Below are 25668 nucleotides of genomic sequence, written 5' to 3'. Positions count from 1 at the left end.
GCACTGTATAATTTTAAGAGTATTTGATCAATAGAAAAAGAAATGTGTTAATTTTAAATACAAGAGATAAAACTACCAAATGGTTTTTAAAGCTGTGTGGGTGTGGGTGTTCCTTCTATCACGTTATCACGTTAGTACAGATTTTATAAGTGTGGCATTTCCTTTTCCCTAACCAGCTCTTTTTCCTAGTTCTTAGAAAGTTTTAGCTTGATTTATAATACTTTGTTCTTTATTGGGAAGGTTCTTTGGTTATGTAGAGTTTATTTGCTAAAGAAATTTGAACAGTGTGATTGATTTTGAATAAAGTTGTATTAAAGCATAATATAGTTTTATTTTTTCTATACTAGTTAAGCCTTCAAAATTGATTTCTGAATATTTAAGTTAATGATTACCATTTGCTTTCTAAGTGGTGAAAATTTGGGGTTGGAATCAAAATATCTGAAGAAAAGGGAAGATAGCATTCCTTTACGTGGACTCAGCCAGAACCTATTTAATAATGCAGGTGAGAAGTCATTTTGGAAATTGATTTTGTACATTTGGTTTAACCATAAGAATGTATCAGAATTTAAGTGAACAGGCAAATCTTTTTTTTCTTCTCATTTGCAGACCACCAAAAAGATGGCACTTTAAGTGCATTACAGCCAGCCTCAAAACCCACAGTGCTCCCTTCTATGTCTTCAGCTTATTTCCCTGGGCAGTTACCAACCAGTTAATTCGAATAAATAGACTCAGGTGTGTGAACAGCATAACCCACATCCTTTTAATAATGTGCTTAAGCTGATTCATTGATGGTTTATTCCATTATTAAATACTGCTATCATTTATGTAAAACATTTTAGAGGAACAAATTTGTACTATTTGAGTATAGTGAGATTCTGAGTAAATTATACTCTTTTTTTGTTTGTGGACAATGGTGCTATTTCAGAATAGATACATGAGTTTCATTAAATTACTGCTTAGTTCTAAGGAGCAGATTGATCCGTATGGGGAATTCTAATTATATTGTATATCTGAGTAAATTGAAAACTGCTCAGCACATGTTATTATGAAACCAAAGAATTCTCGTTTCATTTTAATCATTTTCATTGGCAAAAGAATTTAATTGGCCACCTGAAGATTATGAAGGAAAATTATTATTTTGAGATCTTTATTACAGATGACATTAAGGAAGTCCTAAAATTACCTTAAAGGAATAAATCAATCAAATTTTCATAGTGAGTAAATTTGCTACTGAAGAATTTAATGAAATAACTAAGTTTACAGCTGGACAATATGACCAGATTTGATATGAAGTGCTTTCAGTCATCTGAGCTGAAAAGCACTAAGATTGTAGTGCTGCTCTTTCAAAGTATAAACATTTTATTAGTTTACCATGTAACAGCTCTGTCAATGGAAGCTGGTTTAAAGTTTGGTATGATACAGTATAGTCTTTGCTATCTGAGCATGAAAGTTTTTTAATTAGAACTTAGATTAATGTTTAGTAAAGTAGGCAGAAGAATGCATGTTAAAAGTTACAAATCTTTTTCCCTTTATCTAAAATAAAATAATCTCAGGAATTGTTTCTTGGATAAAGTTAGGTAATTTACAGAGAAAAAAAATTTACAGAGAATCAAAGGGTTCCCATTTTGGTTCTTTCAGTGACAACAGATACCATTCTCTTACAAATTTTCAGTATAAGTTTGTTTACAAAGAGTTTCTATTACTTATGATGTAAGAATTATTTTCAAGTATTTTATTACACAGATGAGAAAGAGGCACTGCAAGGTATAAAATAGGGTTCCTTGGTAAGACAAATGTCTTCTAGTTGTTTTTTTTAAAAAAAGCCATTATTGAGTCGTCTAAAACTTTGGATAAAACTGGAATTGCAAGCTACCTTAAACATGATTAAGTAAAAAATAACACATAAATAATAGCGTTTTTAATTTTTTTTTTCGTTTTTAATTTTTTTATATACAGTTGCTCCTCATTTAGATATACTGCATTAGTAAGAATATGTTGTAACTAGGTTGTAATAACTTACTTGAAAACACTGATTAATCTGGAAAAATGCCTCTTGGTGATATTAGAATCTGCAGTTGTAAATATTATGTACTATATAAACATTGTGACAGGGCTGGGATGGGAAATACAGCATGCTGGTAGTCTTTTTAAATATTTTCAATATATACATGGAAAATTTGAAAGAATATATGACAGGTATCAACTCTTAAAAAACTTCTGTGTATTAAATGTATATATGAAATCTGAGTGTGCTAATTCTTTGTTCTACCTCTTAAAAACTCTGGAAATTTTGCAGTGTAAAACTGTATATGTAAAAAACTGTACATGTGTTAATAATCAAAATGTTGCATTTAATGTATTTCTGAAAATGTGTGAACTTTGTGAATAAAATATTCAAATTACTTTGGGAGTGTGTATGATGTAAAAAGTATATAAAAACAAAAATAGAATTCATATGTAACATCTATGCATAGAAGCTAAATTAACTGGAAGATCTCAGTTTTTTAAGTTTTCCTTTCTTCAAGAAATACCTTGAAAAGAAATAGATTCAAAGAGAAAGCATGAAAGCTTTGATTAGTTACTGTAAAATGGATTATGCAAATAGTCATTGAGGTCCTTAGGGAATTATAGATCAAGACATTTAAAAAATTCATTAAAATATTTCATTTTTATTAACAATATTTACATTCTTTTAAGACCTTATTTAACCTTAGTGAATGTTCCAAGTTTAAAAAGCATTAAGCAATAACCACACACAAGATGAAAACATTGTAAACTATACAATACTTTATGTACAATTTTTACAAAGTAACACTTTTTTAAATAATATAACTGGACACAAAAATATACACTTTAGAGAAATTCACATCAGTAATTGTATAAAGCTCTCTTCTAGGGTCCTGAAAATTTAGGACAAACATTAGCTCTGTAAATAAAGTGTTACTGTGACAGTCCTGAAATGCCACTATATATATTTATTTACATATAGATATCACATTGACATTTTTCAAGGCTACCAGCTTTACTATATAATTTTTAGATTATGTATTCAAGTGTTGAGGTTCTTATGATTATGCAAACATTAAAAGAATAGTGGTATAATAAGTATCTGGGGAGACAAATGAGCCAATAGTTAGATTTACAGACTCTACACACCCCAATTTAAGTTCTAAATGTCTGGTATTTTTTTTTCTCATTTCAAAAACAGTAGTGAATAATATTTAAAGTAAAATTAACTGTAAAGAAGCTTGAAACATGATTCAGATTTAGTAAAATTTTCTTGACTGTTTTGTTGGTTTTTTTAAATGCAAACAATTAATTACCATTTCTTTACTTTAGTGCATCTGCATTAAGGCTTTGAATTATTTGACCCAAGACTTTACAATGTTAAACAGGTCCACAACCATACTACCTACTCTGTCTCACTGAGACTCAGCATAGTTAAAGCTCAACACCTTAGGGAAATGGTAGCAGAGACATATGCTAATAGCTAAGAAGTTACACACCGTTTTTAATTAAAAGATGTATAATAAAACAAATGCTTAGTGGCAAGAAAATTGGTGCTAATTTAAACAAAAAGCTTCTTTTTAAAAGAAATTGTAACATCTTTGGAAAACTGTCCTGTTCTTTCTTTAGTTCCCATGAAGTTCATGCAGATACATTTCTTAAGACAATCTCAAAGTACATTGTAGATGGAAATGGAATGTACATCCAGAACTACAGGTGAAAACTAAGACCTGGGTGCTGATAGAAAAATCTTCCTGATTTCGTTGTCACACATTTGTGTCCTGGAGTAAAGGTTCTTTGGCCTCTCCTGGGGCTTGTGTACTGTGAGGATGGCTGTGACTACCACAGTGCTTTTTCCAGCTGCTGGACCGTAAGCTTAAGTTGGTATGTTCCGGAATAAACAAGGCAACAAGCAGAGCCAGCAGTACCGAACAGGCTCCAAAGAGGAAGGGGGGGCCAGGGATGATGGAATTCTGAAGAAGGAAAAGGTAATCAGAAATTTTGCACAAATAACTGTTCTTATGAAATTGCTTATCTGTTACTAATAACTGATATGTGTTAAAGGCAGTAAAGATGTTCCTCACTAAAGCCATAGTGAAGAAAACATTTCTCCTACATAGGAGAAAAGGGACAATGATTATCACATTTTCAATATCAAAACCCTAAGGTTAAACTAAAATGGTTCAAGAAACAGAACCAAAAAATTGGGGGTCAGGGGGACCCAAGCCAATGCAAAGATATCATACTGCCATTTTCAGCACCAAATCTGATCACCAGTGTTCTAAATCAACACCAGAAAGGTTCCAAACATAAAGTCAACTGCATTATAGTACCTGCCTTTGGGTTACAATCAACACATAAACACAGAACTTTGCCAGTTAGAATAGGCCCATATGGTTCTTGCTTAACCTTACAAGAAAAGGATCAAAACCTTTTTAGTGATTTTTAAAGCTGCAGAGGCAGAAAGTGAAGGTGACTGATGAATAATTCCTTGTAAGCACTGCCAACCCAAAGATAGGTGGTTCAAATCCACCAGTTGCTCTGATGGAGAAAGATGCAACAAAGGGAACTGTTCAATTAGAAAAGTCTGAACAAAAGAGTAGTATACAATGATGATTTGACATATGCCATGAAGTAATTTGACAACACAATTAAATTTCTTAGAATATGGTAAAATAAGTACTATTTTCTGTAGTTAAGTATATGGAACTCTGGTGGCCTAATGGTAAGATTCTGTGCTACAATCCCAAAGGCCTGTGGTTCAAATTCACCAGCCACTCAAACAGAGAAGGATGAGCAATTCGTTGTGCAATTCCTGTGCGATTCATTGCCTCTGAAAACCTGCTAGAGAGGGTCAGCTATGGCTCAGTACCAATTTGATGGCATAAATATTAATTATATAAAATGAAATACTGTACATATTCTGTATTATAGAAATATAATTTATATTAAAAATATTTCTAGAATATAGAAGGATTTATATTCTAGAAAATAGTAAATAGCATGGCCAGTTTCTCAGGTACACAAGAGAGCACAGTTCCTTAGGCTTTGTTTTTAAAGGGTTTTCTATAAAATACGAAGACTTCCCACAGAAAAGCTTTAGTGATAAAATTCACTTACGATTTCTTTTACTCCACTCAGATGACCTATACAATACCTACCATGTGAATAAATACCTGTTCAAAGTGGTGCTGAGGACTGGTGCTTGTTCCCAAGTCTGTTCCTGTCATTGGCAGTTCTTTAAGTTCCACATGGAATATATAGAATATGAATCCATAAAGGGCGGGTCCCAGACCATTGCACAACCCTCGAATTCCTGTTATCATTCCTTGAACAACACCTAAATTGTTTATAAACAAATAACCTGTTAGTGCAAATACATTTCTTAAGATAATCCAAGGTTTTTATCAGACATAGCGTACTTCAAACAACATTAAAAGTTAATTCCTGTTAAGTGCCATCTGGAGTAAAACTCATAGCGACCCTGTGCTATGATCACTATGTTGATCGGGACCCTCTCCCAACCTGTGCCATCCTCACAGTCTGATACACTGAAGCCCACTGCTGCAGTCATTGTGTCAATCCATCCGGTTGAAGGACTTCCACTCCATCGGCCCTCTCCAAGATGTAGCCTCTTCCAGCAACATGGGAGACAAAGCTTTATCTTCTTTGGCTCTAAGGAGTACTCTTGGCTGCACCCTAAGACATACCTGTTTCTTCTTTTGGCAGACCATGGGATATTCAGTACTCTCCAATATCACAGCTCAAAGTTATAAATTCTTCTGTCACTCATTGTCCAGCTCTCAGATGCATAGCAAGTGACTGAAAAGACCATGGCCTGAATCTGGTGCATGTTAGTCCTCAATGTGATATGACCTCAATATTTTAGAGAAGTAAATGACTATAGACTTTCACAATGTAATACATCTCCTGATCTCCTGACTGCTAGTATCAAGTGTATTAATTGTGATTCAAGTAAGATGAAGTTGTTAATCGTTTCAATCTTTTTTCTATCTTGCTATGTACTGGTCCAGTGGTAAGGATTTTTGTCTTCTTGATGCTGAAATGCAATCCCTGAGGCTATATTCTTTGATCTTCTGCAACAAATAATTCAAGTCCTCATCAGTTCCAGCAAGCAAGACTGTTAAATCTACATAACAAAGACTACTGATGAGTCTTCTTCCAATCCTGATGCCACATTCTTCTTAGAGTCCAGCTTCTCAAATTGCTCAGCATACAAATTAAGTAGGCATGGAAAAATGATATAACCCTAATGCACATCCTTCCTTATTTTAAACCATGTGGTGGGTGGCTGCAGAGCAGACTAGTTAGATGAATTAGGGGTCTCTGGCCCAGAGTTTGCCAGCGCTGGGGCATGCCAGAATGGTAAAATACTGAAATGTATGGCCAAGCCTGGAGGATAAGGGTGAGTGTCTCTCTCTCCTGAGTTTCAATGTCAGCTGGGTAGATGTGGCCTCTTGAGCCTGGAGGAGAGGCAAGTGGGAATCGCTGGGGCGTTTGTGGCTTTCTTTTTGCCCCAAGTGGGTGGCCACAGAGCAGACTTGCTAGATGAATTAGGGGTCTCTGGCACAGAATTTGCTAGCGTTTGTGTATGCCAGAATAGTAAAATACTGAAATGTATGGCCACACCTGGAGGATAAGGGCAAGTGTCTCCTGACTCTCAGTGTCAGCTGAGTGGAGGTTTTTGGTCCAACATTCTTCTAGGTCGCAGAGCCCTGGTGTATCCACTTCTTGTACAAAGGGAACTTGTGGTTGCTGTGAAGCTGAACACTCTTGACACTGATGTGTCAAATGTGATAATGGTTACTCTTGACACTGATATGTCAAATGTGATAATGGTTGCCCATGGCGGACAGTGTCTGGTGGAGCTCCCCGATTAAAACAAGCTTGGAAGGACAAGTGGCATCTGCTTCTGAAAAAAGCTTGCCTCCAGAAACACTACGAACCTGGAGAAGGGATGAAATTCACGCAAGTGTCGAGGACTTTAGTTCACAAGGTCGCTATGAGTTGCCTACAACTCAATGGCACTTAACAACAACAACAGTGTTCCTTTGCTGTTTGAACAGTAGCCCCTTGGTCTGGGTTTCATATGAGCACAATTAAGTGTTTTGGGATTCCCATTCTTCTCAAAGTTAGCCATCATTTTTTATGATCCACACAGTCAAATGTTTTTGCATACTCAATAAAGCACAAATAGATATTCTGGTATTCTTTACTTTTAGCTATTATCCCCTGACATCAGCAGCTATATATCCCTGGTGCTATGACCTCTAAATCCAGCTTGAATGCCTGGCAGTTTCTAGCCGTTTTTGAATTATCTTCAACATTCTTTTGCTTCCATGTATTATCAATGATACTGTTTGATAAAGTCCACGTACTGCTGGATCACTTTTCTTGGGAATGGGAGTAAGCATGGATTTCTTCCAATCAGCCTGCCAGGCAGCTGTGCTCCAAATTTCCTAGCACAGACTTGTGAGCCTGTGAAGGGCTGCATCTGTCATTTGAAATGTCAACTGGTATCGCATTGATTCCTAGGGCCTCACGTTTTGCCAATGTCTTTAGTCAGCTTGAACATCTTCTTTCATTACCACCTGCTCTTGAGCACACAGTACTTCCAGAAATATTTCCATGTGGGTGAATTATTTTTGGTACAGTGATTCTTTGTATTTCCTCTATTATCTTTTGATGTTTCCTGGATCATTCGAGATTTTGCCCATTGCATCTCTAAGTATTACAACCCAAGGCTTGAATTGATTTTTCATTTCTTTTAGCTTGAGAAAGGCTAAGTGAGATCTTCCCTTTTTATTCTCCAACTCTGTGTCTGCATATTCCATTATAGTAGTTTGCTTTGTCTTTCCTGAGCTGCCTTTTAAAATCTTCTGTTAAGCTCTTAGAAGTGATCATTTCTACAAAGTGTAGTACGCTACCTGTTGCAAATATAAGTTCAGATGTAGGTTTAAGGTAGAAAGACGTAGACAGCAAAAGTACTTTGAAATTTCTTATTATTAATTTTCAAAATGTCCTCTGGCTAAAAAATGGTCTTGAGTAACTTAAAAACTGAGCAGATATTTTTAAATATCTTAAAATATGAAGATATTTTATTTTAAAAGTAAACATCTTTCATAAAATTTTAACTCTAGGATCTTCTGTCAAATTTAAAATGCAACTTGCTTTGATCACAAGCCATTCTCTCTTCATTTGGCTGGCCAATGCCACTCTTAAATAACTCGTCCTTTTCCCCCTACAACTAAATAAACATACCTTTTTCAAAGAACTATTTCTCACATGCTAATATCCCAAGAATTAAATACTCTTCCATCAAAGGCACAAGACTGTTATGGTTTATGTCTTTCTAGAACTGAAACAGGATTTTATTAAATGGGCTAGGACTGTATCTAAAAGTATCTAGCACACAAAAGTTGCTTAATAAAAACTTGGTGAAAATAATGAGAACATTTTCAAGCCTAAATTTTTCTAACATACTGTTAGGGCCACATATTCCAATTGAGAGACAAAGGAAGAGTTGGATTGCCAACCAAATGTGTGAAATGCAAACCCTTCAGCTGCTCCACAGCAAAAAGATGGGCATTCTTGTCCCATGTGATAAACTGCCTCTGGAAATGTGTTGCAAGGTCAGTTATGAGTCAGTTACAACTCAACAATTCATAACTATTATACATAATTATTATACATAGCTACATAACAGTTATACATAACTATGAACTGTTCACTCATAGGGTCGCTATGAGTCGTCTACGACTCGACGGCATTAAACAACACCACCACCACCTAACTGCTTGGAATATACCCTGAGAAAATGAGAACTGAGGCACAAACATATTTGTACACAAATGTTCATAATAACATTATTCACCATCGCAAGAAGAGGACAACAGCCCAAATATCCAATCCCAATCAAACAGACTGAGAAACTGGTAAATTCACACAATGGAATACTATGCATCACTCAGGAGAATTTATCTAAAAAATTACTGCATTAACTTGGGAGAGAGTGGAGAACATTATGCTAAATGAACTAATTCAGTCTCATAAGGACAAATACTATATGAGACTGTTATTACAGAAATATAACTAGTAAAACATGTATGAGGATCTAAGGGGGAAGGGGGGATAGGAGCAGAGGGGTGAGGATGGGCAGAGGGAAAATCATGGATGGCGGGAGGGGTGTGTAAAGGAAACTGGAAAGATCTGGCAGAGACCTAGAAAGACAGGGCAATGGTGGGAATAGTCCAAGGTTGATTAATTTTATAAAATATAATGAATGAGAATGATTGTATGAAACACAAAATGACAGTGTGAAACATTCTGTAAATAAACTGTGTTGAATCAATTTTTTATAAAAGTGGGAAATACAAAAAATCATTTGACCCAGCAATTCCACTACTGGGAATATACTCTAAAGAAACCAGAGCCACGACTCAGAGGTGTGCACGTACATGTTTACTGCTGTGTTATTCACAATAGCAAAGAGGAGGAAGCAACCCAAATGTCCATCAACAAATGAATGGACAGATAAACTACAGTGCATTCACAAAATGGAGTATTAGGGAACACTGAAAAATAAGGACCTCGTGAAACATTACGCAACATGAAGGAGCCTGGAAGACATGCTGAGAGAAATATCTCAATCACAGAAGGACAAATACTGCTGTTGTAAAAGAAAACTGACATAGGGAGTTGGGAGAAAAATATGAAGTGAGTAGGTAGATAATGAACATTGATTGCACTGGAACAGATGAGCAGAACTGTCTGAAAGGAATATATGATTAAACATTTTATGTATGACAACAATCTGGAACAAGAGGTGTATTGCATAGTGGACTGGGGGAGGGAATAAGAAGGGAAATGTGTAACAATGAAGGAATTTAAAAAAATAAATCAGAGCTTCCTTTTAAAAGAAATGTAGAAACTAATTTCCAGCTTTATATGGAAAGGAACAAGGAGGCCCCAAATAGTTAAAACATTACTAAAAAACAACAAAGGGGGGGGACTCACACTGCCCAATAATATTCAAAACTACTACACAGCAACTATTATCAAACAACCTCGCACTGATTGACAAAAGCCAATGGGAGAAAACTGACAACTCAGAAGTAAATTCATCCTCCATAGGCTGCTAATCTTTGAAAAGGGTCCATTCAATGGAGAAGAAACTATCTTTAACAAAGGTACCGGCTTCATTTGCCAAAAAATCAAGCAGGATCCACACCATACAACATGCACAAAAGCTAACTGGATCAATGGAAACATAAACACTAAAGCTTTAATGATAAAAGTCCTAGAAAGTAACATCAGAACAAAATTTAAGGACCTAATTTCTAGCACAAGCAGTTTATAAAATGCAACTAAAAATAGACAACCAAAGATAAATTAAGACCACTAAAACCTCCTAAAAATTAAATAATTCATGTTCATTAAAAACCTACAGGAAAAACCCGAAACCTGCAGATTGTGAGAAAGTGTCCGACAATGACATATGGCACTGGTTTTATCTCCTAAATATACAGAAACCTTCAATATCTCCATAACCAAAAAACAATCTAGTTTAAAAATGTTCAAAGGGATACATCAGAGGGCATTCATGAACAACAAATAAGATACCCACTGAAGCTGGCATATAATTTATTTCTGGAAGTCACTTTCAAACCAAATAATAGAGCAGTTTATAAAATAAACAATATTATCTGATGTACTCCCTTCAACACTAAACAGAACAGGATGGAAATAATGTCAAAATTGTAACTGAGTCATGGAACAAAACTTATTTAAAAATGTTAAATGTGAGCCCAATGTGCTGTGTAAACCTTTATGTAAAACACAGTAATTTAAAAAATTTTAAAAAGAAAGAAAACAAGAATCCAAGTATTCTGTACATTTATTATCATTGGCTCTTATTAACTCACCTTGCTGATCCGCATCAGCAGTTCGCGAAACAAGGGCACTTACAGCTGGGAAGGTAATGCTAGACATAGCTGCCACAGCCCCAGCAGCCCACATCATCCTACAATCAAGAAAAAGGAGAAAATCAAAACCAGCATGTGATTAGTTCTCTTATCAAAGCCACAATACAGGAAATTGTGTAACTCTACTGTGAAATGATAATAATAATAAGAAATAGTACAAAAAACAACTGGACTTGCTCTACATAACTTTATTACTATTATGTAACTCTAGGTGAGTTACTTATAAGTCTAACACTGCTTACTCTTCTAAAAAACAAAATATAACCACTTATTCCTTAGGAGAATGTGGATTTTTATGTAAAATTGAGATGTCATTTTTCTAACTGTAAATACGTTGGATATTATTTTCTGCCAAGAGTGGATAATGGAAATAATGCACAGCACAGATAAAGAACCATCATCAAAAGCTTTCAGGCTTTTTTTTTGGCTTGGTGATTTCCTCCAAGCAGGATGGCTCACTAGCAGCCCTACTGGAGTCACCGACAGAAATCCAGCCAGGGTTCCCACTCAAATAAGCACAGCCAGATCTAGAAATGTGGACTACAGTATGTGCCACCAGTGACTCCAGCAGTACGCCCAGGATATCGGCTTTAGCAAGTGGGACCAACTGTCCATTTCTGGAATGGTTTAGCCAAGACATCTACAAGAAACAAAACCAATGCTTTGTACATAAAATAAAATTTCAATTATGATTAACCAAACCAAAAAAAATTCCAGACATGTTAAGCCAGTCAGTCCAGTACTACAGAGCCCTGGCAGTACAGTGATTAAGTGCTTGGCTACTAAAGACAAGACTAGTGATTTGGACCCACTCAGTGGTTCTTACACTTTCCTCCCATAAAGATTATAGACTAGAAACGTCTATAGGGCAGGTCTACTCTGCCAAAGGAGGTCACCATGAACTAGAACTGACAGTACCCAACAATAAGGTTCTCGCTGATTTCTGATTCAGTGTAAAGGAATAGTGAATTCAATTGGATCTGATTTTTAAAAGTTTGCAACACAAAGTAGTTTAGATGTTCCTGGAGTGGCATTTAAAAGAGAAAAGTCTCATAATTTAAGTTGTGAGTACATCGTGTGTAAGTTAGGCGGCAAACCAAATCATCTAACAATGAATATTTCTAATGTTTACTCTTAACTCCTTCTATCCTCCTTGGTCATTGTCCAACTCTCTGATTGTGAAGACCATGGCCCGTATGGGACAGTGCAGGAGAGGAAGGCCCTCTATGAGGTGGATTGATTCAGTGACTGGGATAATCGGGATGGGTGTGTCAGAGACAGTGCGATTGGCACAGGACAGAGCAGAGTTTAGGGCTGTTGTACATAGGGTCGCTATGAGTCGCAAGCGACTCGACGGCACATAACAACAACAACAACTCTTAACTCATATCCAAATCCAAACAGAGGGACATGCTCAGCTGTAAGCAACACTGACAACCTGGTGCCGTTCTGCCCCTGAACACGCAATTCACTATTCCCGTCACAGCACCTGAGAAACATGAGCAAGAAACACTCAAAGGCAGAGAATGAAGCTCAAAAGAAAATGAAATAAAGCTGAGCTTTCTCATTTTCTCCTGTTTGAGATTAGTCATGACCACACACATACACACACACCCTCACCCCCAAAGGTAAAGGGAGGAAAAAATAGGTAAGTAACATCAACTTTCAAGACCTGCTGCAATGAGATCATATGCTTTTTCCTGGGAACGTGAACTCAATTAAAGATGTGCTAGATATCCAAAGCCTCAATACTCTCATTCGCAACCTGTCACGTAGCTGGAAAAAAGTCTGAACCATATTTAAATGATTTCTAAAATGTCAAAATGTATTCATATAATAATTTTTTATTTAATGGTGCCTATATTGTGGTTCCACTTATTATCTCTTCAAGTACACAATTGAAGACAAATGGCTTTCCCTCTTTTTAATAATTTTTTATTTAATAGAAATATAAAAATATACATAACTGCATGGTTTCTACTACATACATTTGAGGAGGAAAAGTATAGTTAGTAATTTATCAATTAAAGCCTTATATGAGAAATCAAGGGAAGTAAAAAACGGGACAAATACTAAAATTAAGGAAATGAAAATGTTTATACTTACCAAGGTTCTGAACCAAAGCCATACCATGCCAGTTGCAATATTTGAAATCCTAGGCCCAATAAAATGGTGTTCTTATTTCCAATTGACCTCATAAGTAAACTCAAGACGATAGTCTAGGGAAGAGGGAAAAAAAAATAAGAAAATCAGTAGTTTATTGGAACAACTTAAATGTATTGGGTGACTTTTTTCAAAAACAGAATGATTTTTGCCATTTTTATATGAGTTTGCTTTTCAATAACAACTTCCCTGAGTATCTGAGATTATTTATTACCCTAAGAGATACAAGCAGGCAAATGGTATCTCTGCTGGCACAGATGCAGATGTAGGAAGCAGACAATTTAACGGTAAAATGCTTTTTTTACTCAGTAACTGCCTACCTAGGGTCACTTAAGTTTGAAGTTTAAAATAATAGGGTCAAAGGGTCCTAACTAGTATTTAAGCTTTCTCTTTTTAAAAGAGCCATCTAAACATCTAAAACCACGGCCATCAAGTTGATTATGACTCACAGTGTCCCAGGAGGACTTGAACTGCCCATGGAGTTTCCAAGGCTTCAAATCTTTACAGAAGCAGACTGCTATATGTTTCTCCCATGAAGTAGATACAAACCACTGATATTCTAGTTAGAAGCTGAATTCTTTAGCAACTACACCAGTTTAGGACATTTTTCTGTGAAAACACCACATTGTCTACCTTGGCTCTAACTCTGAGCAAATTGTTTGCCGCTGAACCCTAGTTTTGACTCTTACAAAATAAGACTGCTAGCACATCTTTTGGCTCAAAAGAAGAAACAGCTGCAAACAATCAAGTAAAAAACTAGGAAAACTAGAATTTGTAAAAAAAAAAAAGAAAACAGACCATCTGAAGATAGGCATCATAAGCATTAGTGCGCTCACACAGACTGATAAGTGGCCATTTTTAATTAGGCAAGTATATGGTTTACTAATCAGGGAATGGCAAAGAAGAACGGCATATCAGAAAGAATATTTCAAGACAGACTTAGAAATATAATCCGTCGGTGTCTGGATTACAGACACATGCCTACCAGGAAAACTAGTTACTATAACTACTATTCAAATTTCTGCATCAGCAATTAATGTTAAAGATTTTTTATCAACTTCTGTAGTTTGAAACTCATCAGACATGCATTAAAGTGAAAACAAACAAACAAACAGCAGTAGTGAAATATGGACTTAGTGACAGAAATAGTACCAGAGACTGTAAAGTAGAATGTTCTAAGACCAAAGACTTACTCATTGGAAAGATTAAAATTTTCTCAACATAAACAGTGACTGCACATTGCCCTCACTCTATCTGTAGAAAGAGGCACACTAAAGAAGCTTAATATCATCAGCCAGAACACCCCAGGATCAACTAAGGAACAGATCATCAATTGTTTACATGCAAGTCCAAGATGAAGCATCAAAAAACAACAGGGAAAAACACACAATTACTGAACCAAAAAATTCAACATAAATCTATTTCATGGGATAAAAAGGGAAGAATTCTAAACTGTGCTGAAAAACAAGATTTTTTTTTAAAAAAAAAAGCTCCTCGGGATGGATGGAATGTCAATGGAGATGTATCAACATATGAATATGGTGGTGTAAGTGCTCACTCGCTTTTAAGAAATTAAGATAGCCACCTGGCTAATCAACTGTACAACATCAGTATTTGAGCCCACTGCAAAGAAAGTTGAGCAGAATGTGAAAATCATAAAATATTATAGTTAGTTTCATATGCAAATAAAATTTGCTTTAATAACCCAAAAATGGTTGTAGCAGTACAGCAAAAATTAACTGCCAGCAATTCAAGTCAGATTCAGAAGACAGGGAATGAGGATGTCACTACTGATGCTAGATATCACTTCTGATGCTGGATCCTTAAAACATAAAATAGTAGACAGGTGTGTACCTGTGTTTTGGATAACACTGTGAAAAATGGGAATTATCAGAGCACTTGAATGTGCTCTTACAGGACCTACATTTAGATCAAGAAACAGTCATTCACACAAAACAATAGGATCTGAAGTGGCTCAGAATGTGTCAGGGTTCTGTCCTTTCACCACTCTTAATTCAGGCTGCATGCTAAGCAAATAATTCAAGAAGCTGAACTATCAAGAACATGGCATCAGGATAGGAAAAAGATTCATTAACAACCTGTGATATAAAGTTGGCACAGTTATGTGTTTGACAGTGAACAGAACGTGAAGCATTTAACAAACTAAAATCAAAGACTTCGGCATAGATTACATTTCAACATAAAACAAAAATCCTCACAAATGGACCAACAGCAATATCATGATAAATGGAGAAATCATTAAAGATCCACAATCAACCTCTAAATAAAGAACTTTAAGGTGTTAGAAAATAAAGCTGTCACTTTAAGGATCAAGGTATACCTGAAGGTATAGCCCTGGTGTACAAGCTGCCGTACCACGGTCACTTGTGGTTGCTGTGAGGCTGAACACTGTGATGCTGATGTGTCAAATGCGTTTATGGCTGGTTATCCAATGCGAACGGAGAGTGGGGTGGAGCTCCCCAATTAAAACAAGGTTGGAAGGGGGAGTGGCATCCAAATTCCATAATAGCTTGCCTCCAGAAACCCTATGAACCTGGAGAGAGGATGAGACACCCAAGCGTCGAGGACTCTCCATAGGGTCGCTATGAGTCGCCTGCGACTTGATGGCACTTAACAACAACAAAATACCTGAATGAAGTTGTTATATTCTTTTTTTTTTTTTAATCATGCTGTAGTATCTTTAATTTTGTCCTTTTTATTCACACCACCTAGAGATCATTTCATCCACTGCTCTGTTTTGCAGCCAATCTCGTCTCTTTCTTCAGCAATGGTAAGACAGATACCCTTTCCTCGTGGAAGAGAAATCCATGGTTTATTGCCTTTGCCAATAACAAAAATGTTGGAAAGCCGAGTGGCAAAGCTATTGCCATTGGCATCTTTCACATGAACCACATCAAAAGACTCAGGATGTCTCTCTCTGTTGGTGATCACACCAATTCTTCCCAGGTTAGCACCTCCAGTCACCATGCACAGGTTACCAGTATCAAACTTGATGAAATCAGTAATCTTTCCAGTCTCCAAATCAATCTGAATGGTGTCATTCACCTTGATGAGAGGATCAGGGTAGCAGATGGTTCGAGCATCATGGGTCACAGATGAGGGATTCCTTTTGTGCCCACAAAGATCTTTCTTACTTTGCATAACTTGTACTTTGCTTCCTCAGGTGTAATGCGATGAACAGCAAATCGACCCTTCATGTCAAAGATCAGACGAAAATTCTCTCCAGTCTTGTCAATGCTGATCACATCCATAAAACCAGCAGGGTAGGTTATATCAGTTCGGACCTTGCCATCAATCTTAATGAACTGCTGCATGCAGATTTTTTTAACCTCATCTCCTGTCAGGGCATACTTAAGCCTGTTTCGTAAGAAAATGATCAATGGCAGACATTCTCTCAGTTTGTGAGGGCCAGTAGATGGACGAGGCACAAATACACCAGTAAGTTTGTCCAGCATCTCCCTCATATATGTGGGAAAACTAGACAAAGAATAAGCAAGCTGGATAAAGAAAAAAATGTTTTTAAATTATGGTGGTGGTAAAGAATACAAAATGTATCAGGACAGTTGAAAGATCTGTGTTGCTCCTTAGAAGTGAAGACTGTGAGATTTCATCTTACATGTATTCCGACATGTCTCAGAAGGGACTAACTCCTGAAGAAAAGCAGCCTGCTAGTTGAGACAGAGTTAGTGAAAAAAGAGGAAGGCCCTCAAGGATACGGGCTGGCACAGTGGCTCAAACACAGCACAGACTGAGGACAGGCAGCCCTTCATTCTGTAGTACAGCAGAAGGTGATGGGGCAAAACTAACTCACCACCACCTAGCAACAACAGCACCCATTTCAAAACTTAATTATGTAAATTAAATCATATTATATGAAGTGTTTATTTAGCATTGCCTGGCAAACAGCAAGCATATGATAAATAAAATTATGAAGTAAAGATTTGTCTTGCTCTTTTTCTTTCAAAGTCGGGAAGTTCAATATACAGACACTTTAGAAAAAGATCTTTATTTATTCTAACTAAAATATTAAAATTAACATTAACAAAGCCAATATAAACGGTAAAAAATTAACATAATTAGTATTATTGTTAGTTGCTGTTGACTCAGAACTACCCTCTAGCTGATTTTCAGATGCCAGAAATTGCATGAGATTGTCCATCTTTCTCATGCAGAGAAGCTGGTGGATTCAATCTGCATGCCTTTGGGTTGGCAACACAATTTCCTAGCACAGGCCCTCAGAGGTATGTGGCATAATTATTAAGTCCATGCAAAAAAGAAGTGAAAAATAATTCAAGAAATCACTATTTTAAGACAGACTGATATGCTAAACTCACAAATGATCTAATTACATTTTGACTCTTTAAATGAGGATTAATCATTGAAGAATTTAATCAGGCTTAATCACAAATAGGTAAATAATGATTCTTAAGAAGACTCACAGTTTTCTGAGGCTTTCATTGAACTGGATTGTTAAGACTGAGCCCATATATCTTGTAAAATTATGTTCACTGAAAACTACAGCCACTAAAGGAAATGCTGGAGTAAGAAGTGAGCCATTTCCACTTCACCGAAGAAGACATTCAGATGGCTAACAAGCACATGAAGAAATGTTCAAAATCCCTACCTCTAAGAGAGATGCAAATTAAAACAACTATGAGGTATCACCTCACCCCACTCAGAATAGCAAAATTTAACAGAACAGCAAGCAACAAATGCTGGCGAGGTTGTGGAGAAACTGGAACCCTTATTCACTGTTGGTGGGAGGGTAAAATGGTGCAACCACTGTGGAAGGTGGTATGGTGCTTTCTCAAAAAGTTACAAATAGAGATACCATTGGACCCAGCAATTCCACTTCTGGGAATATACCCCAAAGAGACCATAACTGACATCCAAGCAGATACATGCACACCCATGTTTATCGTGGCTTTGTCACAACAGCAAGGAGTTGGAAACAACCTAAGTGCCCATCAACAAACGAATGGCTAGAGAAGCTGTGGTATATTCACACGATGGAATACTATGCTGCATTGAAAAACAAGGAACTCATGCAATATTATTCAAAATGGGTAACTCTGGAGGACATTATGCTGAGTAAAGTATCTCAGTCACAAAAGGACAAATACTGCATGGTGTCACTGTTGTAAAACAGGACTGACCTTGGGGTTGGGGAGAGACTGACAAAGATGGGTTCAAAAATGTACACTGCACTGAAACAGATGAGGGAGAAAACTGTTTAAAAGGGATATGTGATTAGGTATTTTTGTCATGACAGGAGTCTAGAGCGAAGGCTACATGGTGGAGTGGACCTGGGGGAGGGTTTGTAAAACAATGAAAAAATTTTTCTTCTACTTTTCCAAGAGGGTAGTGTACTACGGGGGAGGGTTGGGAGGGGAGAAAAGTGCAACAATCAATGAATGGAAACCCAAAGTCTCTGTAAATTTTTACTGAATAATAAATTAAAAAAAAAAAAAAAGATGTGAGCCAATTTCAATATTTACCCAAAGCTCAGAGGTAACAAATTGAATGGGAGAAAGAGCAGACTACCATGGAAAGTTGAACAATTGGAAATATTACATCCAAGAATTTTCCCAAATGTAGTCAATTCATCTGAAAACTGTGTTTCTTCTTTTACATCTCTGGGTACATAGGGGACAGGGAGGGATCGTAACACTGCTAAATGTAACCTAAAGGTTCGAGTCTAGCCAGAGGCATTCTGGTAGAAAGGTCTTGAAATCAAATTGATGTAACTTGCTTAACTTTTTGTTTGCCTGTTTTAAACTGTTAAGAAGAGAACAGGGAAGGATAATGTGCTACAGTTAATGCTTAATGGAGGATGGTCATGGAAGGCTTTTCTGGGATAAGTGAATATGGAGGAGACAGAGGCCATGCCAAGCATGGTGTCTACAGGTACAAAGGCCCTGTGCTGGGACCAACTCAACAAGATAAAGAATAGAGGAAAAACTAGAAAATTCCCCTTTATTCTGGTATCAAGAGAAAGCAAGTCTGTGATAATTTCTGTAACCAAAGTGAGACTTATATTGCATGACAGTTGTGAGCTCAGCAGGATGCTGAGTTCAACTGTGAACTTCAACTTTAAACAGGGCCATAATTACACAGAAATTTAAAGTTTCTGTAAAATTTTCAGTAAAATACTGATTCTCCATCTCCAGGCCTAAAGTGAAAGAGATAGCATAAAAGAGTGAGGGCAGAGCCAATTGCTACTTGGCCTCTTAGGTAAGATCAAGTGAAGAGTGAAGGCAGAGTCAAAGAATGGGAAAGGGGTGAGACAGAATTGGAGGGGCGGTGCAGAGGAGGAAGGGCAGAGTGGGAGGCCAGGGCAAAGGGACAGGGAGATGGATGAATGCACTGCAGAGTACAGTGGTGAAGATGAAGGAGGAAAAGAAAGGACAGATGGAAGGATGCAGACAGGCTAGAGGAAGGGTGTAAGAATGAGGGAAAGGTGGAAAGCAAGTTGTAAATAGGAAAGGTATCAGAATGACTGTCCCTGTTATAAAAATTTATTCTGTTGAGTGGGGAATAAGCTGTAGGAAGGTGGTTGAGTGGCACAGTGAAGTGTTTTCAGTCACTAACGCTGAAAGATTGGTACCATTTAATAGACTGGATATGGAGTAAGGAAGGAGTTAAGAAAGGAATCAAGAATGAAGCCAAGTTTTCTAGGTCAAACAAGGAAGACAGAGCTAATGCTACTTAGAATGATGAGAAACACTAGGTGGGGAGGATGAAGGGAGGAATCTGGATCTTAGCTTTGGTTATTCGAAGTCTAAGATACTCTGCAGATGAGCACACTAAGAGCTCAGGGATTAACCTAGAGGAATAAATTTGGATGTCACCACTACACAGATCTTAAGGTTCTGGGAGATCTCTATGTACTGCTCCAGCTGTTTCAGAATGTTTATCAGCAATATTTTATTTGCATATGATAGTAAAAATATTTTTTATAATTTCTGTGCTTTGTTAGATTACCCTTTGTGGGAAAGGGAACAAATATGATTCTCTTCCAGTCACTTAGCCAGGTAGTTGTCTTCCAAAATTTTGAAGGTAGGCTAGTGAGTACACCCAGGGTTGCATCTGCTTGTTGAAATACCAAAAGTGGTATTTCATCAATTTACCAATGCTGTCAAGACACCTTGAATTTGTTCCTTCAGTACCACTGGTTTTTGAACATAAGGTACTTCCTCAAATAACTGTCAACCAAGTCTTTTTGGCAGGTGGTTCTATGTATTCCTTCTATTTTCTTTTGAGGTTACCTCCATCATTCAATATTTTGTCCATAGAATCGTTCAGGATTGCAATTCAAGACCTGAATTTGTTCCTTAGTTCTTTGAGCTTGAGAAATGCTCTACTTGTTCTTCCCTTTTTTCTTTTCCTTCATTTTCTAACTCCAGTTCTTGCTACATTTCATTATAATACTTAAATCTGTCTTTTCAAGCTGCTCTTTGAAATCTTCCATTCAGTTCTCTTTATTTCATCATTTTTTGCCTTTTGTTTTAATATCTCTGCATTGAAGAACAAGTTTCAAAAGGCTATTCTAAAAAACATTTTCTTTCTTCCCTGCTTTTTAATGACCTTTTGCTCTCTTCATGGATTATGTCCTTGATGTCAGCCCACAACATACCTGGTATTTTCCATTTTCAACTGCTTTAGTCATGTGAAAGCTGGAAAATGAATAAGGAAAACTGAAGGTTCCAAGCCTTTGAACTGTGTTGTTGGCTAAGAGTACTGAATATACCACTCACAGACTACCAAAAAAGTAAGTTCTCTGTCTTGGAAGAAATGCAACCAGGATGCTCCTTAAGAGGCAAGGAAGGGAGCTCTGGTGGGCTAGTGGCAAGGGGCTGCAACTACAATCCAAGAGGCGCACGGTTCGAATCCACCAGATGCTCTGCCGGGGAAGGAGGGGCAATCTTCTCCTGCACCAGTCAGATCTGATTTGACGGTACACTCACACTAAAATAATAAAAAATTTTAAAAAATTAAAAAAAAAAAAAGAAGAGGCAAGGATGATGACACTTGACATCAGTCTGGATCATGCTGTCAGGAGGAGCTAGTGCTTGGAAACAGACATCAGTGGGAAAAGTAGAGGTGCAATAAAAGAAAGGAAGACCCTCCAACATATAGATCACCATCCTAACGGCACCAATGGCCTGAGTGTGGGCAAAAATTATGAGGATGGAGCAGGATAGGGTTTCAATCTATTGTTCATAGGTCACTATGAGCCATAGTTGACTAAATGGGACCTAACAACAAATATATAGAGGACAAATCACACTGACACTGTGCTGCAACAACAGGCAGAGGCACAGCAGATTGTAAGGATGGTACAGAATGGAAATGTGTTTTTCCATTGTACATAGGGTGAAGAGGTGGAATCTACGCAATGACACCTAACAACAGTACATGAGAACACCTCTATTTTTGCAGATGTGCAAACACTGATTTAGTGTAAGCACTATGAATATATATGCCGACCGTGGCCAAGAAGTTAAATGAGTGTAACAGGTGGGCTGTAAGAGGACACTTTGTGGTGCTGTTGTTAAAGTTCTTGGCTAAGTGGAAGACTGGCAGTGACACCCCACCAGATACTCTGTAGGAAAAGATGTGGTAGTATGCTATTATAAAATTTATGATCAGGGAAACCCCACAAAAGTGGGTACAGGAGACGATTGTTCCTCCTTCTTCAGCAGAGCATCTGGTGGATTTGAACTGCACACCTCTGGGATTGCAGTGCAGTTTCCTACCACTAGGCCACCAGAGCTCGCCTCAGAGTGTCTTTTGACATCCATTTTGGTCTTCTCTTCTTCCTCCGACTTTGTAATGACCTTTTGCATTCTTCATATATAATATTCTTGATATCTTCCCCACAGCTCACCTGGTCTTCGTTCAAAAGAATTAAATAGTGTTCACCATAAATATCTCTTGTAAATCCTAACCCCCAAACCTGTAGATATAATCACATTTGAAATTTGAGTTTTCTTTGTTTTATTCATGAAGATATACCACTGCAAAATATTTAAAGTCACTCACTTTCAAGATGGAAGAGAGTCAATTAAGCAAACAAGAGAAGTAAGAAAGAATATGGGGAAAGAGACAGATCTTCAAGGAACACTGAGAACTTCCGTCATGATGGGGTGGTACTGATAAGTTCAGAGTTCTCTATGTATGTATAGTTGGTTATAAAACTGGCATCAGTTTTCTCCAGCCTGAAAGGCTAATTGCTTGACCTTTGAATTCTTAGTATCTTTTCTTTAATCTGTTTATCAGAAGAGGAGATGCATCTCCTAGATTAGCTCTTTTTCCCCTATCATATATAAAGTGTAACTTATCTGCCTGTTTGCCAGGGAAAGGGTTTCTTAGGGAATGATCAGGCTTGGGGGCAACTGTCACTTTATTCCTGCATTTCAGACCCTAAAGTAATCAGTCCAGGAGGCAGTCTTTGAGGCCAACCCACTGTCCTCCACAGATCTGTAATAAAAGTGCTTATGGATATTGCAATCAGTTTGTCTTACTGGCAACTGACTAAGGAAAGAACCCCTTGCGTTCAATAGCTGTCACAGAGACTAAAACACTGCCTAAATTTATTCATTGTTCACAGGTGCTACAGACACTTCATTATGAATTGGAGCTGGAGACACTTCATGTATTTTTTAATCACTCAATAGAAGTCTGTTCTCTTCGGGTAATGTCTGGTGGGGGGGAGTCTTGGAAGGGGACAAATCTACAACAATGAATGAATGGAAATCCAAAGCCTCTGTAAATTTTCACTGAAATTAATAACAAATTTAAATTAAAAAAAAAAAGAATTAAGTTAGAGTAAGGATGGCAATGGAACCACCTTACCTTTATGACTTGATTTGTGCCACTATTAGAACCTCTACTCAGAATACTAATTGCTTTTCAATTTTTGACTCATGCACTTTTAACTTGTTAGTTAAATTTTTATCTCCTAGGTTGCAACACTTCCATGATACATCTTCAAGGATATGAACATGTACGGCTAAGCACAATTGATACCAGTGCATCTAAATTCCAAAATCAATCTCCATAACAGTCTATGTGTTTCCTACTGCCAAGGGGGCCCTTTGGAGTAGTGAGAGAAGACATTCACCCTGAAACCCACAGCGTCCCTTTTCAGCAGGAAGTAGCTAAGAGAATACGCCATCCCCTTTTCCTTATGAATCAGGGTGAAGTCTCTCTCAGGGAGGAGTGATAGGAAATGGCAAAGGACACACCGACAAAGGAGATTAATCAGAACTGACTTTGACAAGCACTGTGGCAATTGGACAATTAAAACAGACACTGGGGAGGGGGGGAGAAGAACGAACTGGGGATGAGGATGGAGAAAACAGTGCAACAATGAATGAATGAAAACCCAAAATCTCTGTAAATGTTCATTAAAACTAATAAAATTTAAAGAAAAAAAAAAGTCTTTTCTCTTCATCTGCTATCTATGGTGTAAAAACAGAAAACAAAATGTTGGCAAACCAAATCTCACCATATATAAGATAATGAAGCATGGCCAGTTGAATGTATTCCAAAATTAAAAGGCCATTTAATATTTGCCATTACACTCAATTTATACATTCCTATGTGTTATTGGGGAGGTATGTTATGGAATTTAAAGATTAAGTTTATTATCAAATCAAGTAAAAATCCATAAATAACAAGATCTGCAGAAAGAATCTGACCTAACATAGAGGTAAAATATTGGAGTCCAATTAAACCAATCTTACGCTCTGTTCTCTTAGGAGTAAAATAAAACTGCAGTCTAAGGCAAGAAAAAGTTAACTGGAAGATTAACATCTGTTGAATCTAAAAAAAAAACCCAAAAAGAACTTGAATCTCAGTGGAAGAATTCTGGTCACTGGAGAATACTACTACCACCGTATTATGAAACAGAGAGAGTATGAAGGCCAGAATGAAATATATTCCAAGAAAACCCAAATTCCTGCACTGTGTTCACCAATCAGGCTTCCAAGATACACGACATTCCTCTGCTCAAAACCTTTCAATGGCTTCCTACCTTACTCAAGATCTTACCACGACTTAAAAGTCTCCATATGATCTTGTACAATTTCTCTCGTTCATTCAATATATATGTGCTATTTCTTATAAATGCCAACCACAGGTTCTTGTTAGGAAGAATGCTAGGAATTCTCAGCCTCGCTGGCACTTAAGAACAATAACAACAACAACAACAATCTATCTCTATTGGTTTTTTCCCTCATTTCCTTTGGATTTCTATTCAAACAATACCCTGTATTAGAAATGCTTCCTCAGAAACCAGTATCACCCTATCAGCAGGAAGTAGCCAGAGATGACTTCAACTCTATCCTTATAATCGGATTACTTTAGGGTCTGAAATGCAGGAATAAAGTGACAGTTGCCCTCTAGCCTGATCATTCCCTAAGAAACCTGATAAAGCAGCCAGATAAAAAACCAGACTGGACAATGAAGGCTGATAAGGATCCATCCTCCCTAGGTCTCATGTAAGACCTCTATAAAAAGAAACTGCCCTTAACTACCCTCTCAGACCATTCAATAAAGTGGTTCCTCAAACCTCTCAGATTTAAAGAAAAAAAAGTCTCTGCTTCTGATTGCTCTCTCTATAGCCTTCTCACCCTAATGTCTAAAGCTCACATTATATTTGATGCTTCTATAAAAAATACCTATTTCATTTCTTTAGAATATAAATTCTAAATTCAGTAGTTTGGTGTTGTAGCTCCAGTGTTCAACACTTAATAGGTATTGAATAACTATTTGTTCAATGAATGAATCAGTATTTGAACAAGGAACAAAAGACATAAAATTTCTGACTTTAAGTAGGTATATATGTTAGTATAAGGAGACCTGGTGGCACATAGCTAATCAAAAGGTCAGCGGTTCAATCCTACCAACAGCAGCATGGGAGAAAAGAACAGGCAATTTGTTCATATAAAAATTAAAGCTTAAGAAAAACCCTTTGGGGTCATTCTACTCTACTACAGAGGATTATTATAAGTAAGCCTATAATGACTAAATGGCACAATAACAAGATACCCTAGTATAAATTAATAAATTGGCTTTCTTGTATATATATCAAACAATAAGATGATTAATCCCACGCAAAAATCTGATCAACCTTGAATGTACTAACAAACTGAGTTTCTGATCTGCAAACCTGACTCTTGATTTTGGTGACTTTACCTACGTACAATCACTTAAAGAAACTTCACTTGGGTGGCCAGTTAGGGTCTCCAACTAGAACATTTTCTGGGACCAATAAGAAACTCACCTGTGCAATAATTGAAAGTATGCCAAGGACTGCTATAAATGCTGCAACACTCTCTGGTGAAAACTTCATTATCTAGAAAGTTTCCAGAAAAGTTATATTAATAAGAACGCATTAAAAAAACCACCATACAGATACAATTATACTAATATTTTTAAAGGGGTTAGAAAAGAAAAAAATAAA

The 25668-nt window shown here is 36.9% G+C and overlaps 2 protein-coding genes across 2 annotated transcripts in view; one reads left to right on the top strand and one right to left on the bottom strand.

Moving 5' to 3' along the window:
* SASS6 (spindle assembly 6 homolog (C. elegans)) overlaps positions 1-713 on the top strand; it is a 37686-nt gene extending 36973 nt beyond the window's left edge. Inside the window, exons 16-17 of the mRNA XM_006882492.1 lie at positions 408-502; positions 607-713. Coding sequence (XP_006882554.1) covers positions 408-502; positions 607-713 — 202 coding nt within the window. The remainder of the gene's footprint in view (positions 1-407; positions 503-606) is intronic.
* Positions 714-3773: 3060 nt separating this feature from the next.
* Positions 3774-25668, bottom strand: part of HIAT1 (hippocampus abundant transcript 1) — an 80273-nt gene continuing 58378 nt past the window's right edge. Inside the window, exons 8-12 of the mRNA XM_006882442.1 lie at positions 25489-25560; positions 13119-13231; positions 10953-11050; positions 5184-5347; positions 3774-3980 (exon numbers count right to left, since the gene is read on the bottom strand). Of these exons, the coding sequence (XP_006882504.1) occupies positions 3774-3980; positions 5184-5347; positions 10953-11050; positions 13119-13231; positions 25489-25560 (654 nt within the window). The remainder of the gene's footprint in view (positions 3981-5183; positions 5348-10952; positions 11051-13118; positions 13232-25488; positions 25561-25668) is intronic.

Source organism: Elephantulus edwardii, unplaced genomic scaffold, assembly GCF_000299155.1.
Source record: "Elephantulus edwardii isolate Elephantulus edwardi_28Jun2011 unplaced genomic scaffold, EleEdw1.0 scaffold00020, whole genome shotgun sequence".
NCBI classification, from domain to species: domain Eukaryota; kingdom Metazoa; phylum Chordata; class Mammalia; order Macroscelidea; family Macroscelididae; genus Elephantulus; species Elephantulus edwardii.
This window is presented reverse-complemented; position numbering and strand designations above follow the sequence as displayed.